Below are 20,469 nucleotides of genomic sequence, written 5' to 3' on the forward strand. Positions count from 1 at the left end.
TACACTATGGAAAAAGTAAACTGCATTATACACTGCAATTTGTATTCCCTTCAGGAAGGTAGATTGTGTATCAATTTAAAGCTTTCGTGACTGCAGGGATTCATCTTCTTGGTTCTTTCGGTAAAGTCACGCAGAAGGGAAATAATAAAATAATAAAAATTCAACATAATAAAATTAAATTTCACGACGTTTCGGCCAAAATGCAAGCAGCCGTCCTCAGGTGAAGAACAGAGCTGTTCGGATGCTGTTTTTCTGACAGCCCTGTTCTTCACCTGAGGACGGCTGCTTGCGTTGTGGCCGAAACGTCGTGAGAATTTTATTTTATTAGGTTTTATTTTTATTATTTTATTATGTCCCTTCTACGTCACTTTACCGAAAGAACCAAGAAGATGAAAGTAGATTGTGTAGTTTAGCATTTGTGTTTTAAGGCTATGTGGAGCTACATCATTTTGTATTGTGCAGAAAGTACCTGAATGGTAAGAGACTCGGGAGACACGCCGAGCCCGATGTAGTTGGATGGCAAATAAAACTCCAGGCTGCTCTCAGATATCAGCAACAGTGGCCGCAGAGCTAAAAGCAGGCCCACAAAACACAATGCATTACCGGCAACGCTTCAGCACGTGTCCAAACTCACATGTTCATATGATGAATGTGCAACCAGCATGTATGTATGTATGTTGAACTTCTTTCACACCGTAAGTAGCCCACGTGCTAATGATATGAATGTGATTTGTAATAGAATAACAGGTACATGTACAACCGCTTTTTTCAATACACTGCTCGTTGAGGACCTCACCATAATGTGTAGGTCGTGTAGTTTATTTGAGCATACTTCAATGTGCCTAGTCAGTGCAGCCTATCCCAACTCACGATGCAGCAAATTCCATTGCTGTACTGTACTTCTAAGCTCCCTCCAATCTATGTTCACCATCTTCACCAACCCACACTGACCAGCATTTTGACCCCACAACCTCACCCAGCAGTGAATTGACCAATGGCTGTATATGTACATTATTGGCGTATTACTCTAATTAGTACTCTTAGGTTTTTTCAGTAAAGTCACATAGGTAAAAAATTAATAATAACGTGATTTTACCGAAAAAAAAAACCTAAGAGTATGAATCCTTGCAGTCACGAAAGCTTCAAATCGAGAATTAATACTCTAATTAGTATTGCAATCATTATTGCCCGCACCTCCGATTTAGCTACGTACGGTGCGAAAGAAGTCAAACATACGTACAGCCTGCAAACCACCTCTACGATCACGACGCTCTTAATAGCCGTACCAATAGCATGGACCTTGCTCGCCGGGGTGATGGGATCGCACGACGCAGGGCGCGGGGTGCGGATGTGCTGGGTGGAGGGGCTGGGGGGCACGGTGCTTGGTGCGGGCGAGGGAGCCACCAAGCCGTTCAGATGCATGGGGAGGCGGAAGTCATAAGCCGCCACCTGTAGCAGAGGCAATAGACGGGGGAGGCCCTCGCGTAAGACACAGTGCCACGCCATTCTCAAACAAACATTGGTGCTTATATCCATCAGTAGTATTGACCCAGTGATGACTACATTCAATAAAACACAAGGAAACTAAAATTAAATGTGTGTTTACACATCTAAACGCTCATTCATTGGCCGATAAAACCTTAATTTATAGAGGACCGCAGAGCTTGGAGGGGGGGGGGGGAAATGTCGTGCCGGCTCACTGCCCAGCAGTGTTTCTCGCTTGCCTGTGGTTCCTCGTGCCTCCGACTCATTCTCTCTCTTTGAGAGTGAGTTGGCCGCTACAGTGGTGAGATGTTAATTATCTCGCCTGGTATATTGTGGGTTGGATCCCAACCCCGGGGCCTGTATATTTGTAGTTTGTGTGTTCTCCCTTTAGTCGCGTGGATTTTTCTCCAGGTCCTCCGGTTTTTCCCTCCACATTAAAAACATGAGTTTAGAGTACAGTAAAACCTTGGTTTGCGAGTAACTTGGTCTGTGAGTGTTTTCCAAGACGAGCAAAATGTTTAAATAAATATTAATTTGATAAACGAGCGAGGTCTTGCAATACGAGTAGTACGTGCATACGCTTTGTCTGCCGAGCGTCACGTGATCACAACTGATATACGAGTGCTTTGATATACGACGAGTGCTTTGGATTACAAACACGTTTCCGGAACGAATTACTCGCAATCCAAGGTTTTACTGTATTTGGTTGATATAAATTTCCATTAATGAGCTACTTCATTGAACTATCATTTGTGACCAGGTCGTTTCTGAAAAAGAGCTGTATAGCTCAGTGGGTCTTACCTGGTAAAATAAAAAAAAATGTTTAGTAGAGTTGAAATTATTATTATTATTAAAAGAAAGACAATAAGTATAGGAATAAGTCTTTAAACATTTTTTCATCGCAATTTAGAATACTGAATAATTGTTTTGTGGCATTTGAAAAAAGTAGTAGTGCTTAAGAGTTTTGAGGGGCTTTTAGAGCTTTCCAATTGTATGCATGGCCTTTCTTAAGTTCATCTGATTCCCTCTCGCATGCCAAACGCTCATTAATGGGATTAGCCAAACATCCTCATCAGGGACCCTCCTTAAAAAGAGACTTGAGACTCAGGGAGACTTTATTGGGTAAATAATGGGCATTATCACGAAACATCTACAATGTACACTCTATGTAAAAACACAAAGTAAATGTACTACAATATGATAGAATAACATTAAAGAATTTCAAATACGTATCATAAATGCCAAACAGTATCACAATATGAAACATAACCTGCCCAGTACAAAACCTGGACCATCTCAGTTTGAGAAATGAATGCTGTTTGGATGCTTGATTGTGAGATTATGATAAATGTGCCAAGCGTATGAGTCTCACAATGATCGGAATGCACGGCACCTGAGCGTAAGGCCAGCCCTGGAGGAAGTCTGTAAACGGTCAGGCTTCCTTCCTTGTGCTCTATTTATTTTCCTTATGACCCTATGCACGTGTCTCACGTAGCTGTTTGTATTTTGAGATACATTTTTGGAAGTGACAAACAAAGACAAAGACCCCCACCTTAACAGACTGTTGTGGCAAGTGCTGTTAGCGAGAAACCTATGAAGGCCGGCACGGCACACGAGGGGGTGGTTGGCCAGTACCACGCCCGGTCGCTTTTGTCTCGCAAGTGGCGATATTTACACACCGCAACAGGTACTCATTTGAGGCTGATTCGGTGAGGAAAGGCCCAGGACCGGTTTAGATGATCGTCACTGTTGATGGCCGTGAGCTCCCCAGGAGCGATAGGCACATTTAGAAATGCAATGATGATGCTGTGAATGGTACCTCTGTTGGTGTGAAGTTCAGAGAGCAGCCAACAGTCTGTCCAGCATCGACTTCAAGCGAGTACAGCCCTGGAATATCTTCTTTCAGACACGCTTCAAACAGAACCGTACCATTGAAATTACAAACGTTGAAATGTTATTCTGTTTCTATAACCATGGTGTGTTCTATTTATATAAGAATGCCAAGCTCGGAAGGCTACTACACATTTCTCATTCACAGCTCAGCTCACTTCATTGTAAACGGAGCACGTGTCTTCCCTTGTGATTCTTGAACTGGTGAAATGTGTGGAAGTCAGTGGGAGTCAGGTCTGGTGAGCATGACATTTCTACAACTTTCTCTGTATTTTAATCTTTAACATTTACGTTGACTTTAATTTTTTTTCATGTTTGCAGTTATCGCACAAGCAACAAAAATGTGAAACGTGTTTAACTTGACATACGTAATCTCCTGCTATAAAACGTGATAATCGTTAAAAAGGCTAGACGTTTAACTTCACGTTCACCAATCTTGATTTGAAGCTTTCGTGACTGCAGGAATCCATGCTCTTTGGTTCTTTCGGTAAAGTCACGTAGGTATAAAATAAAAGAAATCACGACGTTTCGGGCACTACACAAGATTTCTCACCTGATGACGGACTCTTGTGTTGCGCCTGAAACGTCGTGATTAATATTATTTTATACCTACGTGACTTTACCGAAAGAACCAAAGAGTATTCACGTTCACCGTTTATTTTGGCAACACTCTTTCTTTATCAGTCGTGCATTTGTTCAGTTGATCCTTTGTTTTTTTTATGTACCAATGGTCTCAATAATTACACAGCAAATTACATGATTTAACTTAAGCAATTAGTGAGATCTGTTGTAATAGTAATTGTATCATTACATAAAGGCAGATGTGGAATCTTGACAGGGGATTGCATTTGACGCTCTAAACATCCACATTGTGCTGCAAACATGATCATACTATCGCCAAAAGTATGCAACAATATTATAGGATTCAGACTTCATACGTGACGGCACAAACTTGTGAAGCGTACCTGCGTGCTGATTGTGAGTGAGTGCGAGTTTAAAGTCCGGACGAGCTGATAGGTCGATCTCCGACTGCACACAGCATCGAGTCGGATTTCTGAGTGTGAACGGAAGAGAGCGGCTTGAACCGACGTAGACCCCGTCAAACCGCAGCGCTTTCTGCACACACGAGACACACGGGCACTCGGTTAGTAACACATTGTCCTGCGGAGGGAGCTGCTGGTAGGAACGTTGGGTTGCTCGGTCAATGGCCAGGGTCAACGGCGGCGTGGTGTATTCCGCAAATATGCCCGACTGTGAGGGCGGGCACAAGCCGGCGTGAGTAGGTTAAACGTTGAGTTTTATAAGGGCACCATGGGGTGACCAGCCCCTCCCCACCTAGCCCCTCCCCACCCTCCCCCCACCCAGCCCCACCCCTCCCACCCTGTCCACCCAACCCTGGTTCATTTCTAAAATGATGACATTGAATGATCGAAGTGGGCAGGGGCGTTACTATGCTGTCCATGGTTTGATATTGATGATCGTAGCTGGACTGTGGGCTACTGGAAACAATGAAAGACTTTAACTCGAAATGACCAAACTACTGCATGCGAGTGATACAAATGGTCAGTGCAGTAATTATGCACTAGTTCTCAGAATTATTCTATCTGCAAAGTAACTGCAGATAGAATAATTCTGCAAAGTGAATGGCTCCGGTGTAATGTATTTATAATTACAGAAGAGACAAGGCATATTAATTACATATTAAATTTTCATATGGACCTAATCGACGTAACATTTTTCTCAATCAGCAGAATAAGCAGCAACTTACAACGTTAATTTCCAGGGCTGGGGGTTCCACAGAACCCATGATCCTCAGCTCCTGGTTTTTACCTCCTCGAAATGCCACCTGTAATAAGCAGCAGCAGCAGCAGAGAAAATACATGTTCACTCCTTCTAGATCAATTCTATTGTTACAACTCTAAGCAGAGAGGCAGTTTGTTAATTTAATATCCATTAAATTTTGACTTCAAACTTTCGTGACTGCAGGAATTCATATTCTTTGGTTCTTTCGGTAAAGTCACGTAGATAGAAAAATAAGAATAAAAATAAGAAATAAAGTGAATAAAAAAAAATCTAAATTAAAACAAAAAACACACTAATGTAGACGGTAGCCTGGTTCTTAATCTCGATGAGTGTACTGGCAGTCTATAATGTAGACTGTAGCCTGGTTATTAAGTTTGGTGAGTGTACTGGTCGTCTATATTGTAGATTGTAGCCTGGTTATTAAGCTGGGTGAGTGTACTGGCAGTCTATAATGTAGACTGTAGCCTGGTTCTTAACCTCGGTGAGCGTACTGGCAGTCTATAATGTAGACTGTAGCCTGGTTCTTGACCTTGGTGAGTGTACTGGCAGTTTATAATGTAGACTGTAGCCTGATTTTTGAACTCGTGAGTGTACTGGCAGTCTATAATGTAGACTGTAGGCTGGTTATTAACCTGAGTGAGCATACTGGCAGTCTATAATGTAGACTAATTCTGGTTCTTTCAGTAATAAAAATGAGAATAAAAATAAAAAACAAAAACCACGATGTTTCGATCGCAACACAAGCGGTCGTCATCAGGAAAAGGGGGATTAGCCTCTAAAGGCAAAACTGTTTATAAAGGGTTAGACTGCCAGTACACTCACCAAACTTAATAACCAGGCTACAGTCTACATTATAGATTGCCATTACACTCACTCTGATTAAGATCCAGGCTACAGTCTACATTATAGATTGCCATTACACTCACTCTGATTAAGAACCAGGCTACAATCTACATTAGTGTTTTTTTTTGTGACTTTACCGAAAGAACCAAAGAATATCAATAACCATTATTTAAACTGGGAAATTATCATTATCTGTGGCCAGGTGGCACTGGGGTTAGAGTATTAAACTTACAAATTTAACTGTTCGAATGCAATTCTTTAGTCAACACAGCACATCATCCCTTTGGAGATCAATAAACTGAGTACTCATTTAAAGGAAGTCAACAGTGGGTGTCCTATGAAGATTGGGCTCCCACACTAGAATGTGTAAAATCCAAAATTTACTCAGAGTGCTACCATAGCACTTATCATAGCATGGAGACAATTTGGCAGCCACATTATGTCCCCACGGACCGCACTTGCCTCTCCAGCCTAGATGATTAATTGTACATCTTAGCCTTTTCACTACGAAAGGAAGAAACGATGTCGTGGTGGTATGATAGAGTCACACACAAACATGCAGTATGCTGTAACCATTTCCCAACCCCCTTTGATGGACACACCTGAACCTTGGTGTCAAATGTGACAAGAGTGTTGGGAGTGAGGCAGACAGCCAACTCCGTCTCTCCACCCACGGCCACCACCCCTTCCTCTGGCATGATGGACAGCCCAGGCAACGGGCTGGGGTCTAGAACCTGAGGGGAACGACATTGTCAAGACCTGGTTACAGACTTGCACAGAATCTTTTCAATATGTAATATGAGGATGCACCCGGGGGTAACTGGGCGATGGTGATAGGCTCTGCCGGCCTCAGCCCGCAGCCAATGGGACGTCGAGCCAGGGGCGTAGCCCTGGGGCTGTATAGCAACATCTAGAAGGTTCCAGGGGAGAGGCTTATGATTGGCTGTGTGGCATCACGTGAGCCAGGGGTGGAGAGAGACAGTTCGTGGTCAGTGTGAAGAGCTTCGAGGAGAGACCACGTCTGTGCCTCCGGCATGCCAGCGGCCACGTGGCAGGCCGGAGGTTGTCTCACGAACGCCGTTAGCCAGCGGTGTGAGGGAGCGAGGAAAGCGAGCGAACGCCACGCTCGAGCAACGGGAGTAACGGGAGTAACGGGAAAAAGGAACCCAGCGGTGTGAGAGAGCTGTGTAAAGGAAGAACGCATAAAGACAAGAAAATACGATATCGTCCGGAGTGGGTTTATTACAAATACACAGAATCAGTTTGTGGGACACTGCATCACCAGAATATGTGCAGCCACTGTAATAAGATTACATAGGGCAGGTGCAAGTAATATTCTTACTCGGTATGTGATAAGCACTCATTAACAGAGCTGACCACACATGACAAAACAGGATCACAGAGCTTGGGCAATTGTTGCCAGCGATTCTGGCTGCCTTCCCGCCCGTCTGTGGTTTACTCCGCCTCTGAGAGTGAATGAAAACTGTGCGTGTTACAAATACAAAATTTTATAACTTCTTAATTACTCATGATTTATCCACCCAGCGGTGTTATGAATGGTCACCATTTTACATTGCAAATCAATGAAAGGGCAATTATGTTGCGTCTCGGTTTTGCGGTCTCATTTGTATGGATTCTCATTTGTTCATGGTCATTTGTAAAGTTGTGTCCGCTCCATTAGCCGATATGTAACATTTCCATAACATTGGCATATGAAAGTTATTCAGTATTTCTGGACATTTGTCAGCCTAAGACATCCATAAATCACCAACAGTCGATTTTCACACACGGAAATTGACGCATATATCGTTAGTGTAAAAATCAATATTAACCACTTAATCGATGCATTGTTACATTGCTAATTAATACTTCTAGATTTGAAGCTTTCGTGACTGCAAGGATTCATACTCTTTGGTTTTTTTGGTAAAGTCACGTAGGTAAAAAATAAAAAAATAAAATAAATGAAAATAACTAAATTAAATCACGACGTTTCGGAGGCAACACAAGCTTCCGTCTTCGCTGTACTACAGCGACTTTGGCTGTAACGGTTCCGCCTGAAGACGGAAGCTTGTGTTGCCTCCGAAACGTCGTTATTTAATTTAGTTATTTTCATTTATATTATTTTATTTTTTACCTACGTGACTTTCCTGAAAAAACCAAAGAGTAATTAAAACTTGTACAATCCGTTTGTCTATCTACTGCTGGATATTGGGTTGTTATTTGACCATACTTCACCATGCTGGTCAGTGCAGGTTTGTGAAGGCAGAAAGCAGGGACATGAGATCATATAGGTACAGTACAACAATGGAACTTCCAGTGGCTTGACAAAAGGGCTGTACATGTACATAGTCGTGTTTGAACGAGTTGTAAGCGGGTGTCCCTTGGGTGGACGAAAGATGCAACTGCACATTGTACCTGAAAGTAGGCATGCTGTTGCCCCATGTTGCGTAAAAATACGCTCCGCACAGTTGTGATGTTGAGCGGCACAGATCCAAGCACCACCCGCTGGTCCACACACTGCACGCTCACCGCGCCAATCTGCACAATACCATTGAGAGTATTATTACGTTCTTGGTTCTTTCGGTAAAGTCACGTAGAAGGGAAATAATAAAATAATAAAAATAAAACATAATAAAATAATTCTCACGACGTTTCGGCCACAACGCAAGCAGCCGTCCTCAGGTGAAGAACAGGTCTGTCGAAAGACAGCGTCTGAATTCAGAGACAGCGTCTGAATTCAGACGCTGTCTTTCCGACAGACCTGTTCTTCACCTGAGGATGGCTGCTTGCGTTGTGGCCGAAACGTCGTGAGAATTATTTTATTATGTTTTATTTTTATTATTTTATTATTTCCCTTCTACGTGACTTTACCGAAAGAACCAAGAAGATGAATCCCTGCAGTCACGAAAGCTTTAAATCAAAAGTATTATTATGACCAAGCATTTCCCGTCCTCTTCAAGAACAATTGCCATACCTGTATTACTTACACGTGCAGCGTTAACTGCTCCATGACAATGCATTCAAACTGCCACTGGTAAAGCTATAATACTGTAGTATAAATCACAGTCATGTGGGTCTTGTTGATGACGACATATGCAGCGCTGCTTAACAGTAAAGCAGTATGAAAAGCCAAGGCTGAGCTAACGCAGATTCACAATAGAATCACAAAAGAATGCCATCCTACTGCACATATCATACACGTCCTTCTCCCAAACATCCAATTAGCACGGGTGGATATGTATGGTGCGAAAGAAGGTCAACATACATACATACATGGCAGAAAACCTGTTAAAATCTAACTCAAGTGAATGAAGATTTTCTTACATGAGAATGACCCGTAGAAGAATCGCAGTTCCAAGAGGAATTTGACTCGTAGGAAGTGAATTCAATTCCTGCATATTCAGCACTCAGTCTTAGTAGAAGTAAGGGATAGGGACATCGTACTTGTGCCTGACACTTGAGTCGAAGGGAGTTTCCGTGCTGTACGTTTACAACGAACTCTGCCTGATCGGTGGCCCTGCACGAAGGGTGCCACACCACCTCACACTCCAGCTCGCTGTTCTCCTCCACGCAGCCTGTAACACACACATCACAGTTTGCCAGCAAAGCACATGGCAATTCGGGACAAATACTTCTTCGCCAAGATCTTACCGAGACTTGCGCCACATCACTCACATTTAAGGCCAAGCAACATTGTGCAAATCCACATGAGACTGATTTATAGAAAGTGTCAATACTCAGGAATGGTTCGTATTCATAACAGTCAACAATCTGGTGGGACCAACATCAAACATGTTGATCTATAGAAGTGTAACCGTGCGCAGCCTTGTAGTGTGACAAGTACCGCTGCGCATTTGCGAGGGATATAACTTCACCGTACCCTTTCCCGTGTGTGCATTGTGGAAGGATTCGGCATTAAGTGCAAAGATGTCATCACGGCGTCATCCAGCCTGCAAACGTGACATCACTGTGGCAAAGCCATCTACGATGACATCATGCGGAATAGGTTTAAATATGAATCAACGGAGAACCCAACTTCTGGACCATTCCACCAATAAAGCGTACCATGAACCGTTGGCGAGATACAGAGCATGACGGACGGACACTTGTGCGTGACAATTATTTTTTATCCATTGGGCTCTCACACGGATAGTTAAGAGACAGTGAGATGAATGGTGAGCGCAAGTAGCTGAGTGTAACGTGGTCAGACCAGCAGCGGGCCGCAGGGAGAAGGGCACGCCAAGTTCGCTGGGCACAGGCTCCCAGGAGAAGGAGGCGCGCAGGTTGCGCGGGTTACACAGCCGCACCGATGACCGCACACCCAGCTCGGAGGCAAGGCCCTCGACTGCCGCCACCTTCAGCACGGCGGGACGCAGCTCCAGCTCTAAGGACACCACCTCTGCCAGCACCACGAGGTGTGACGAGTGGTGCTCGTTCACGCTGTACCAAAACGACCTGCCGAGCGGAATAGGCCACGTCAGAGGGAGTAATGAGCACCTAGACGACTATGTAAAAGCAGTTCTAAAGAAGTTTTCAATCTAGATTTAAAAGTGCGTAGCTCCGGTGGCTTCCTAATTTCGGAAAGAAGAGCGTTTCACACGGCCGCAGAAGCGCATCTGAAAGCGCGTGATGCAGTGACCATCTTTATTTGATGGATAGCCAGCGCGTTTTCAGATGCCCTTCTGCGGCCGTGTGGAACGCTCTTCTTTCCGAAATTAGGAAGCAACTGGAGCTATGAACTTTTAAGGATGACTGCTGTGAGAATGACTGGCGTTCACGTTATGGTTTATGCCCCTTGGCGATGTCATGCCAAGGTTAATCACTTAGCTGAACGTGCAAATATAATCCAACTTGGTGACCCCTAGAAAGCCTTGGCAGGAAGCTCTTTGTTTAACCCTCTCATGCATGAATAATTAAAATAAAATAAATGTTCAGTCGATGTATAGATGTAACTTGGGGGTGTTTATGATGGGGCAGATCAAGACAGTCAAATTTGCAGTTGTTAGCGGCATTGCATGCATCGACACTGTGATCTCTATTGTTAACGGACAGGAGGTACCTCTGAAACCTGCCAAGTTGGCTGGGCTGGAAGAGAAGAGGCAGGGAGGCGCGGGACAAGGGAGGCACCACCTGTGACAAGGGGCTGCCCTGCTGCAGCTCGGGGCACTCGGTGGACAGGCAGAGCAGCACGTGGTGCTCCAGCCCATTGACCACGTGCAGCCTCCTGCTTACGGCCGAGCCGACACACACCTCTCCAAAATCCAGCGGCATTGGGCCTTGGAACACGCACATACATGCACGCACGTAATTACATTATACCTTAGTTTTCTACTTTTCACGTATAACAGTTTTGAAATGTGCAGTAACAATGTTACAAAACAAGCCAATATTTTTTGTTCGCTGTAAATTTGACAATTTTTTCTTTACAGGTAATTTTTATATTAAATTTGTTGGTGAATGTACTTTCATAGATACGTTTTAATGGGCTTTAAAACAAAACATGTACTGTTAAAAGTTAGGAGTGATTTTGTAAGTTGGCACTTTGCATTAGGTGGTGTGGCCAGCACCATGTCCGTTCACCGCTTGCCTGGCTTCCATAGTTTTGTAGAGGGCTTGAGTCATGCCAGGCCAAGGCTGTATTTGGACCCACCTGTTTCTATGGCATTAGGTCAGTACAATCCCAAGGTGTATTGCAGGCTGGCCCAACTCTTCAGGGTAAGAGAGCCAATTTACTTCACAATGAGCTTATTACTAGGATCATAGCGACAAGCCATTCCACAGTTCCGCACAATGTATACAAATACAGAGGCAAATTCTTAGTCTGTTTGCACTGTTTGAGCAAGATTTGTAAGCAAGCTCTTTCCTCACTCAATGCACATACTTGGCAGAAGTAGATATCCTTCGAGGGGCATTATTGCTTGCACCTATCGCTTCTGTATTGTACGAGTGAAGAAAGCTCTCACCTATGATCACTTTCAGGAGTTGCTGGGGAGACAAAATCATGCTGCAGTCATCCTTCTCTTGCAGTGTAGCTGGCACAGCGTTCAGACCCTCCACATGCTGCCAGACACACATCACATTGTCACTTGTCAACTTTTTCTCCAATTTTAGCCCGTTTGCACCATCGCACACATCATCCATTCTATGCAGTTATCATGAGCAAAACAATCTTTAATCGATTCAACAAATCATCATCACATGCTTAACCCATTCCGATGCCGGGTTCAATAGTACAGATGACGTACGTGTACATAATCAGTACGTGTACGTCATCGGATTTTCTTCTGATTTTGTCCACGCACGTCATCGGATTTTCTTCTGATGATTTTGTCCACGCACGTCATCGGAACGGCAACCCACCCCTACAACTTTCAAACGTCTCGGAACGGGGAAAACGGTTAATAATGACTCACGGGACGAATAGACGCCTTCACTTCGGTGGCTGTCAGGTCTCGTGTGGTAAGCACCCGGCTGTGCCTCTGGCCTGGCTTGGTGACTCTCCTTCCATGTGCGATCGCATCTCTTGCTGGCGGTTTGGGGCTGGGAGGAGACAGGCCGGAAGCCGGCTCCATGCCCAAGTCTGCAGAGTTCTCATTCCCATTGTTTTCTCTGTGCACACACACACACACGTGGAGGTGGTAGACCGCTGTCATGAAGCGAAAACGAAATGGTAAACAATGGGCAGCTGCTACGAATAAATAAAATGCAGCCCCCCCCCCTCCCCGCAATGGCTTGCTCACGCCACTGCTGGAAGAATTTCATATTATTGAATACATTCAATGGATTTAAATCCGTTGAATAAAGTACAATACATTCCAGGTTTGATTTATAAAACCTGACATTTACACATTGGGCATTTATATATTGTAGCTGCCTACTAAGTAAAAAAAATGCACATGCTGCATTTTGACTTAAAAAAAAATCAAAGTGTGTTTTAAGTTTTGAACAGGGTAAATTTGCTCAAATTAACCCAAATTACTTTTGGAGTCAGTATTTGTGGTGGAGGGGCTGGGACTAAAACAATGGTCGTCAACGTCGACAGGGTAACATCCATATAACAAATAGCTCCGTTTGGCTGGCTAAGAGCTCTGCGGAGTGCACCTGGTTTGCAGCTTAGAGAGGCGCTGGTTTCTCAGCTGCTGGATGAAGTGGCTGTAGCGTTCCTTGTGCTCCTGCCTTTGCAGCTCCTCTTCGTCAGTGTACGCAAAATCCGGGTCGATGTACGTGTGCCGGCCCTCGCCTGTGAATATCGTTCTAGGAAGACAAAGGATCGCACTCGCGTCATACGCGGGCAAACGACAAGACGGCAGTAAAACGCAAGCAGGAAAAGTAATTTACAAATATTTTTCAATGCACTGTTACGTTGCGTACATTTGCATCAGGCAAGTGGGTTTTTGTTTTCTTTCTAGATTTGAAGCTTTCGTGACTTCAAGGATCCATACTCGTAGTTTTTTCGGTAAAGTCACGTAGGTAAAAAAATGAAATTGAAATTAATACAAATAAAATAATAAAAAAATCACGACGTTTCGGAGGCAACACAAATCTCCGTCGTATGGGCTTTGTAACAAGGATAGTGCTGATTGTCATTCTGAGATACTGGTTGATATTTTGACTTTATTAATATTTAGATTAAAAGTGTAGTTCTATCAGCGCATTATATTGCTAAATTCTGAGGCTGTATTTAGCTGGCGAGATCTATGAACTTGAGATGTGAGGAGGTATTATAATTGATAAAATATCATACCCCGAGATAAGACTGCAAGAATGATAAACTATATTATTTAATTATGAAGCCCTACCTAAACGACATCAGTACCATTTATTGAAAGGCTTGGCCAAAGATTGAATCATATATCAATCACCACTGATGTCAGCCGTGGTCGGGCTGCCGGGTTCATAATGCAGTGTTGATACTCACCGCGCGTAACCACTCCGCAACCCATATGGTGAGTTAACAGTTACTGCGTTTCCAATGCGCCGTCACATGCCCATTGACTATTCCACGAAACACCATTGGAACCTCATTTGCCAGTAAAAAATATGATAATTGGTTTTTTACCCTTCTACCTGGCAACAAAACTGACACCTTTTTTACAAGGAGTCATGTTTGCATAGACCACAATACCTGCAGCCATAATGCAAACAAAAACAGATGACGCCATCATCTGGTCCAACCCATGTGAGACTAGGCTCTAAGGAAAGCTGTCACGGGTGTGGACCAATCAACTTCAAGGACAGTGCATATATTACCAGTTATGTTTTTTTTTTTGCATTATGGCTGCAGGTATTGTGATCTATGCAAACATGACTCCTTGTTAAAACGGTGTCAGTTTTGTTGCCAGATAGAAGGGTAAAAAAACAATTATCATATTCCACGAAAGTTCGCGGCACCACCGTGCATGGTGTAAACACTCCTAATGCACGGCATAGGCTTCGCGTGGTTTAAGCCGCGCGAAGGGGTGTCACGGTGGCGAGATGTTAATGACCTCGCCAGGTATGCAGGAGATCGTGATTCCGATCCCGACACTGACGCTTGTATATTTGGAATTTGAGTATTCTCCCTCCACATTTAGATACACGTGTTTAAGAGTATTTGGCTGCAATAAATGTCTACATGATAAGCTACTTCGTTGAGCAATCATTTGCGGCCAGGTCGCTTCTGAAAAGTAGCTGTATAGCTCAGTGGGCCTTGGTGAACAAAATAAATTGTTGATAGTTTATAAGCACCGGTAGGGCTGCTTCCTGTCACTGGGCCGCACGCTGGCCGCGCGGTCATTGGGGAAGGAGAGGAGGGCTGCCCCGTCGTCGGCGCTGTGGCTGCGCCTGTGCTGGTGGATGCGTGTCTTGGCCGAGCTGAGCAGCGCGGTTTGTGCCGAAGCCGTGTAACTGGAAGCCTCAGCCGCTTTGACTTCCACCAGCGTGCCCGTCGCGTTGGAGATGAGCGGAGTGAGGCCTGCGACAAAGGTGGCGGAGCCTTTGTCAGTGTTGCGTACGTACGTGCACGCTCATTCAGTCAATCCTCGATTTAAAGCTTTCGTGACTGCAGGGATTCATCTTCTTGGTTTTTTTTTTTTCACCTGAAGACGGCTGCTTGCATTGTGGCCGAAACGTCGTGAGAATTATTTTATTATGTTTTATTTTTATTATTTTATTACTTCCCTTCTACGTGACTTTACCGAAAAAACCAAGAAGATCAGTCAATCCTCTCCACACCCACCATGCTGCGATATGTTGGTTGTGTTTAACCAGGGGGATATAACCTAAAAAAAATCAATTGTTATTAAAAAAATATTTCGAGGATATACCACTCATTGTGGTGGGGGATATATAATCATAATTGAATTTAATATCTAGTTTTCAAACTGGACATGAGGTTTGTAACACCCATTTTACAGCACATGGTGTGATTTGTTAATTCCCCAGATACAAAACTGGATGACCATGCAATTAAAACATAAAACTTCAGCAACCATGCCAATGGTACCAATGGCGAGCTACTCTGCGTCCTGTATATTGAGTACCATATTCTTGGGTTTTTTTGGTAAAGTCACGTAGGTAATTTTTTTTTTAAATTAATAAAAGTAAAATAAAATAAAAAAAATCACGACGTTTCGGAGGCAACACAAGCTTCCGTCTTCAGGTGGAACCGTCACAGCACGCTTGCTGCATCAAGTAAATGAGAAATTCCAAGCGATACTACCCCGTATATATATTGGTTGAGGGGGGGAGGAGCCAGGACAGGCCCCCTTTTTATTATTATGGTAAGGTTGGTGCGGCTGAAACTACAGCTAGTCTACGAAACATTTGTTACGTAACAATTTTTTTTACCTACGTGACTTTTACCGAAAAAACCCAAGAATATGAATCCTTGCAGTCACGAAAGCTTCAAATCTAGAAATTTCGAGTACCGTCGCATTTTCAAGATGTTTATTCGACTGACAGCGAGCCTGACCTGGGTTAAAGGCGGGGTTGGGACGGCGAGTGACTGGGATGCCCTGGCCACTCATTTGCATCGGAATACGGTGGAAGGGTTTCAACGACAGCCCCACGGTGCCACCGCCACTTCGGGGCACGACAGGGCCCAACAGCTCGAGCGTGGGCCGCATTTGCAGCTCCCCGACTTGCTTGGGTCGGAATGACAGCACCACGTCCTGCCCCCACACAGCGCAAAGCGGCAGCGTTTCAGCTCACAACAAACACACAGGAAGGGGAAAAAATATAGAACGGCGGTATGTCCAAGGTTGCTGGTTCAATTCGAACTCCCGGTGTGACAGATTAAACAAGGTGAAAGTTTCTTGAATCCCCTTGCCTCTGTCCACCCAGCAGAACAGGTGGGTACACCACAGTTAGTCGAGTGGCAGGTCGCATGAGGTGGGGTAAAGTATGGCGGTTACTCTCACTTATTTCAAAATGTTTGGGCAGCGTGGATGAGTAGGCCAATATACCCTTCATAAGAGGAGTTCTCTAGAGGTCCCTCGAGTGAAGGCTCTTCTACTCGTAGTGGCATGAGCAAGCAATTGCAGGACTGCACCTTTACCACCTTTTAAATAGAGTCCTAGGGCATGCTTATGATGGGTCTGTCTTGGCTGAGGATTGCACCTGCATCTTTACCATATAGACTTCATACTAGCTGTTCTACCCGGCTTCGCCCGGGACTTGGATTCACCACGCCCGGCCGCCTTTGTCTCCCCAGTGGCGATGTTCACACCTCACACCAATTACTCGTTTGAGGCTGAGTCGACCTAGGCGAGGCCCAGGAGCAGTTCAAATAATTGTCACCGGTGGTGGCCGTGAGCAGGAATCGAACTCGGGTCGCCGGGTTCGTAGCGCAGCGCGCTAACCACTACACTACAATGCGTTACGCTTCCACATGCGCGGGTCACGTGACAGATTTGACGTTACAGCTCACTTGCCGTGCAAAAAATCTATGCATTATTGAGCTCCCCCCCCCCTCCAAAAAAAAATAAAAGTGTATTTTTATAATTTTTGCATGGTGTACAGTCTGGAAAGTACCCACATGGCAAATTTCCAGCTTGTTGCATGTCGGGAAGTACGCTAAACATTTTGAACAGACACACATATTCACAACTTTGCCTTTTATATATATGGAGATGACAGTGATGCTTGAGGTGCAGAATTTACCTCCACATTTTATGTAAAATCGTGCCATGTGCCCTGGCCCATGCCTTGCCAAAATCACATTGGATACCTGTGTCTGGCCAGGCGGTATCTTGCCCTCGGCTGGAATGGCCTGGATGTGGGCCACTCGAGGGATGCGGTAGTGCAGCGGCAGCACGGTCGACTCGTTGCGTAGGGTGCAGAGCATCTCGACGCGTGCGCCCGGTGCACACGCACCGACGTCGAACACCAGGGGAGACGGAACCGTGCTCAGCAGCAGAGGCTGAGCCGTGGCTGTCACAGCAAGCTCCACTCCCACCAAGCCTGGGCAGGAGGAGGAGGGTTCACGCAGCCAGAAGCTTCCCTTTCACGAATGAAGTTACCGATGTGCTTCTGTGGCCGTCTGGAGCGCTTTTACTTCCGATATTTTAGGCTCTCACACAAAATAAAACGACCTTTTCTTGCGCGATGAGTTAACTGGTCTCAAATCTGGTAACGAATGACTCCACCGAAAAATGTGTCTAAATCGGTACAAGGCAAACCTTTATACTATCTGCACAGCTGAAGACAGCACAATTTGGTGTTTGCACAATAAATATTCCTAAGGAATATCGGGTGAAGGATTGTGATCGCACGTACAGGTCGTTTCACAACAGAAAATGTCCAAACAATGTCAACAGTATTAACACATCCATAACACCACCTTTGCCGTATTGACTGTGAGAATAATTGCCGATCATATGAAACCGACGAAGTATCGACCATCACCTGTACCATGTGGCTGCCGGGGTTGCCCTGGAGGAATGACAGAGCTGTTTTGGCTGCCGACGATCTCAAAGTGGATAAAGAGAGCGTAGTTATGTCCTGGAGGCGGTCGATCCATGTGGTTCCAGCCAGTGCGATCTCTGCAGTGATACCCAACAGAATACTCCGTAAGTTCACTCTTATTTTTTTTTAATTCTTATGTTTTTTCGGTAAAGTCACGTAGGTAAAAAAAATTAACATTAATAAAAGTAAAAATATAAATTTTGCCTACGTAACTTTACCGAAAAAACCTAAGAATATGAATCCTTGCAGTCACGAAAGCTTCAAATCTAGACTTCACTCTCATTGCTTGCAATGTACGTTCCTCACAACGTGATGAGCGTGGCAACTGAACGGTGGCTTTGACCCACCGTGTGTGGCGTGGACTGAAGGTGAGCGTGATAGGTATTTCCTCGCGCGGACGCAGAGTTCCCTGACTTGGGAAGCAGTGCAGCACTCCCTGCAGCTCATGCCTGGGAGCTGAAGCATCTACCACATCCACACTCTGCCTCGCAGTGCACACGCACACGTACAATAATACAACACAGTAGCCACAAATAACATTTCACTCACGTTGTTTCCTCTTTCCTCCAATTGGACTTCAATTGTGCTACCAGCGTGTATGTTGAAATTCTTTTGCACCGTACGTAGCCGACTGTGCTAATCGGAGGTGCGGGAAATATATCATATCATGAGATGAAGTAGAGTATGCATGATGAACTGTTGCAGGAAAATGTGTCAACCCATTGTTAGATTAGGGCCCGTGGAAGTTGATAGTACAGCACTATTTCTGACACTCCTTCAAAGTGACCTCTGACCTACTTTTGTGCCACTGCAGCTCCCAAGCCAGAGGTCGCAATCGGGCACCCGATACCCGTACCCTACCCGATACCTGGCTACCCGTACGGGTACCCGTTTGCGACCCTGGTGCGGCCGGGTACGGGTAAGGAATCAAAACCGGTTTGCGACCTCTGTCCCAAGCACTGCTCCAGCGAAATTTTCATCAAATGGCATTCAAATCGAAATTTCAATTTTGCCTCATTCAGTGAAAGCTGAAATTTCATGAGATGGGGATTTTGTATTAATGGTAACAAGCCCGAGACTCATCTGTCCACTATACTTAAGCACTCAGTTTATTAATCAGTGGTTATACAGATTAAAATTGCGAATCTAAGTGCTGCAGGCTCAGTGTTTTGAAGCCTTAGCCATATGGTCAGTTCTTCCATAGTTTGCATTTTTATACAAATTACTAATTGTGCCAAACAGCCTAAATCAACAAGAACTGCATGTCTCATTACAATTATTACACTTATTTCATGTGTGCAAATGAGTGATTCAGTCCAGATAATTCCTCAAATTTGGAGAGAAAAAACGAAGTGCAATTACCATATTGTTTGGAGATGCAGTCATATTTAAGCATTTTATACACGAACATTTGTATTGCGTTGTGTTAAACACAACTACCCCTTTAATGTTAAATATCCACCTGAACTTACAATCAATAAATAAAGCCAGGCTGGATAATTATGCTGACCAAAAGATGAACCCCAAACGCCAAACCACCAAGCCACCACAACACATTTATTTCCAAAGTGTTCCATCACAAATTTCATTTACGTGGCGTAAGGAAACCCCGATCCCACCTTTTCTTCTCCGGCCGTGTCCTCCTGCAGAACTGCCACCCAGCTGAGGGGCTCGGGCCCAGGGTTGCGAAGGAGAGCCTGGCCCTGCCTGCTTGTGTTGTAATAGGCCGCCCCCAGGTTCAAGCATCGCAGCTCCTCGTTCCCAGAAGGAGACAAAACCTCCAAGCGCGGCTGCACCACCTCTGCCCTCAGCTGCACCTCCTGTGCCTCCTCACGGCCATCCAGCCGTACCCTGAAAGCCACAGCGCGTTACGAGGGCACATGAAACAACCTCAATTCTACATCCTAGAGTTAAAGGCAAATATAGACACTGTGCGCTTCATCTATCAGTCCAGAAAGAGGAGGCTTTAGGCAATGGAATATGTGCACATGATGGTAGTTGTGTTTACATTTTAGATCAGAATCTTTATCAGAATCTTTATTTATCCTGGAGAAATCCGATGAGCTATGAAGCTATTTTTCACTGATGTCCCAGTAGGGGTGGGTCAGAAAGTTACAACAAGAGATAATAAATCATTGTGTGATCTCGCAGTTAAAATAATTGCCCATCTATTTAAAAAAAAAACATTTAATATATGTTTCGTCCATCTGCCAGTTTTCTATGTAAACCTTCAAACTTTTAATGCATCATACGGTACTGTATAATAATGCATGGGTTGGAGCAGTGGCACAGTGATTAATGCACTGTACTCTGAACCTGGCGACCTTAGTTCAACGTCTGGCCACGGTCCAACATCAATGGCGAGTGATACTGGTAGGAACCTCCTGGTTACACCAGCCCACATGGGATTATTGTGTATGTCCGTCGTGCATCCAAAAATGGGAGGGGTGGGGCTAGGTGGAGAGGGGCTGGGTGGGGAGGGGCTTGGTGGGGAGGGTTGGG

General features: G+C 44.7%; 1 protein-coding gene across 1 annotated transcript in view; it reads right to left on the minus strand.

The window, feature by feature from the left end:
* The window catches only part of CFAP47 (cilia and flagella associated protein 47), a 75,374-nt gene that overhangs the window by 49,404 nt on the left and 5,501 nt on the right, over positions 1 to 20,469 (minus strand). The window contains 19 exon segments of the mRNA XM_061568231.1: positions 470 to 570; positions 1,287 to 1,449; positions 3,305 to 3,396; positions 4,341 to 4,491; positions 5,144 to 5,221; positions 6,624 to 6,755; positions 8,437 to 8,559; positions 9,466 to 9,596; positions 10,232 to 10,476; positions 11,081 to 11,297; positions 11,985 to 12,081; positions 12,435 to 12,630; positions 13,123 to 13,275; positions 14,749 to 14,974; positions 15,974 to 16,172; positions 17,231 to 17,463; positions 17,908 to 18,044; positions 18,315 to 18,448; positions 19,587 to 19,818. Coding sequence (XP_061424215.1) covers positions 470 to 570; positions 1,287 to 1,449; positions 3,305 to 3,396; positions 4,341 to 4,491; positions 5,144 to 5,221; positions 6,624 to 6,755; positions 8,437 to 8,559; positions 9,466 to 9,596; positions 10,232 to 10,476; positions 11,081 to 11,297; positions 11,985 to 12,081; positions 12,435 to 12,630; positions 13,123 to 13,275; positions 14,749 to 14,974; positions 15,974 to 16,172; positions 17,231 to 17,463; positions 17,908 to 18,044; positions 18,315 to 18,448; positions 19,587 to 19,818 — 3,040 coding nt within the window.

The sequence above is a fragment of the Lethenteron reissneri genome, chromosome 40 (genome assembly GCF_015708825.2).
Source record: "Lethenteron reissneri isolate LAM-NWPU_2019-01 chromosome 40, ASM1570882v1, whole genome shotgun sequence".
NCBI classification, from domain to species: Eukaryota; Metazoa; Chordata; class Hyperoartia; order Petromyzontiformes; family Petromyzontidae; genus Lethenteron; species Lethenteron reissneri.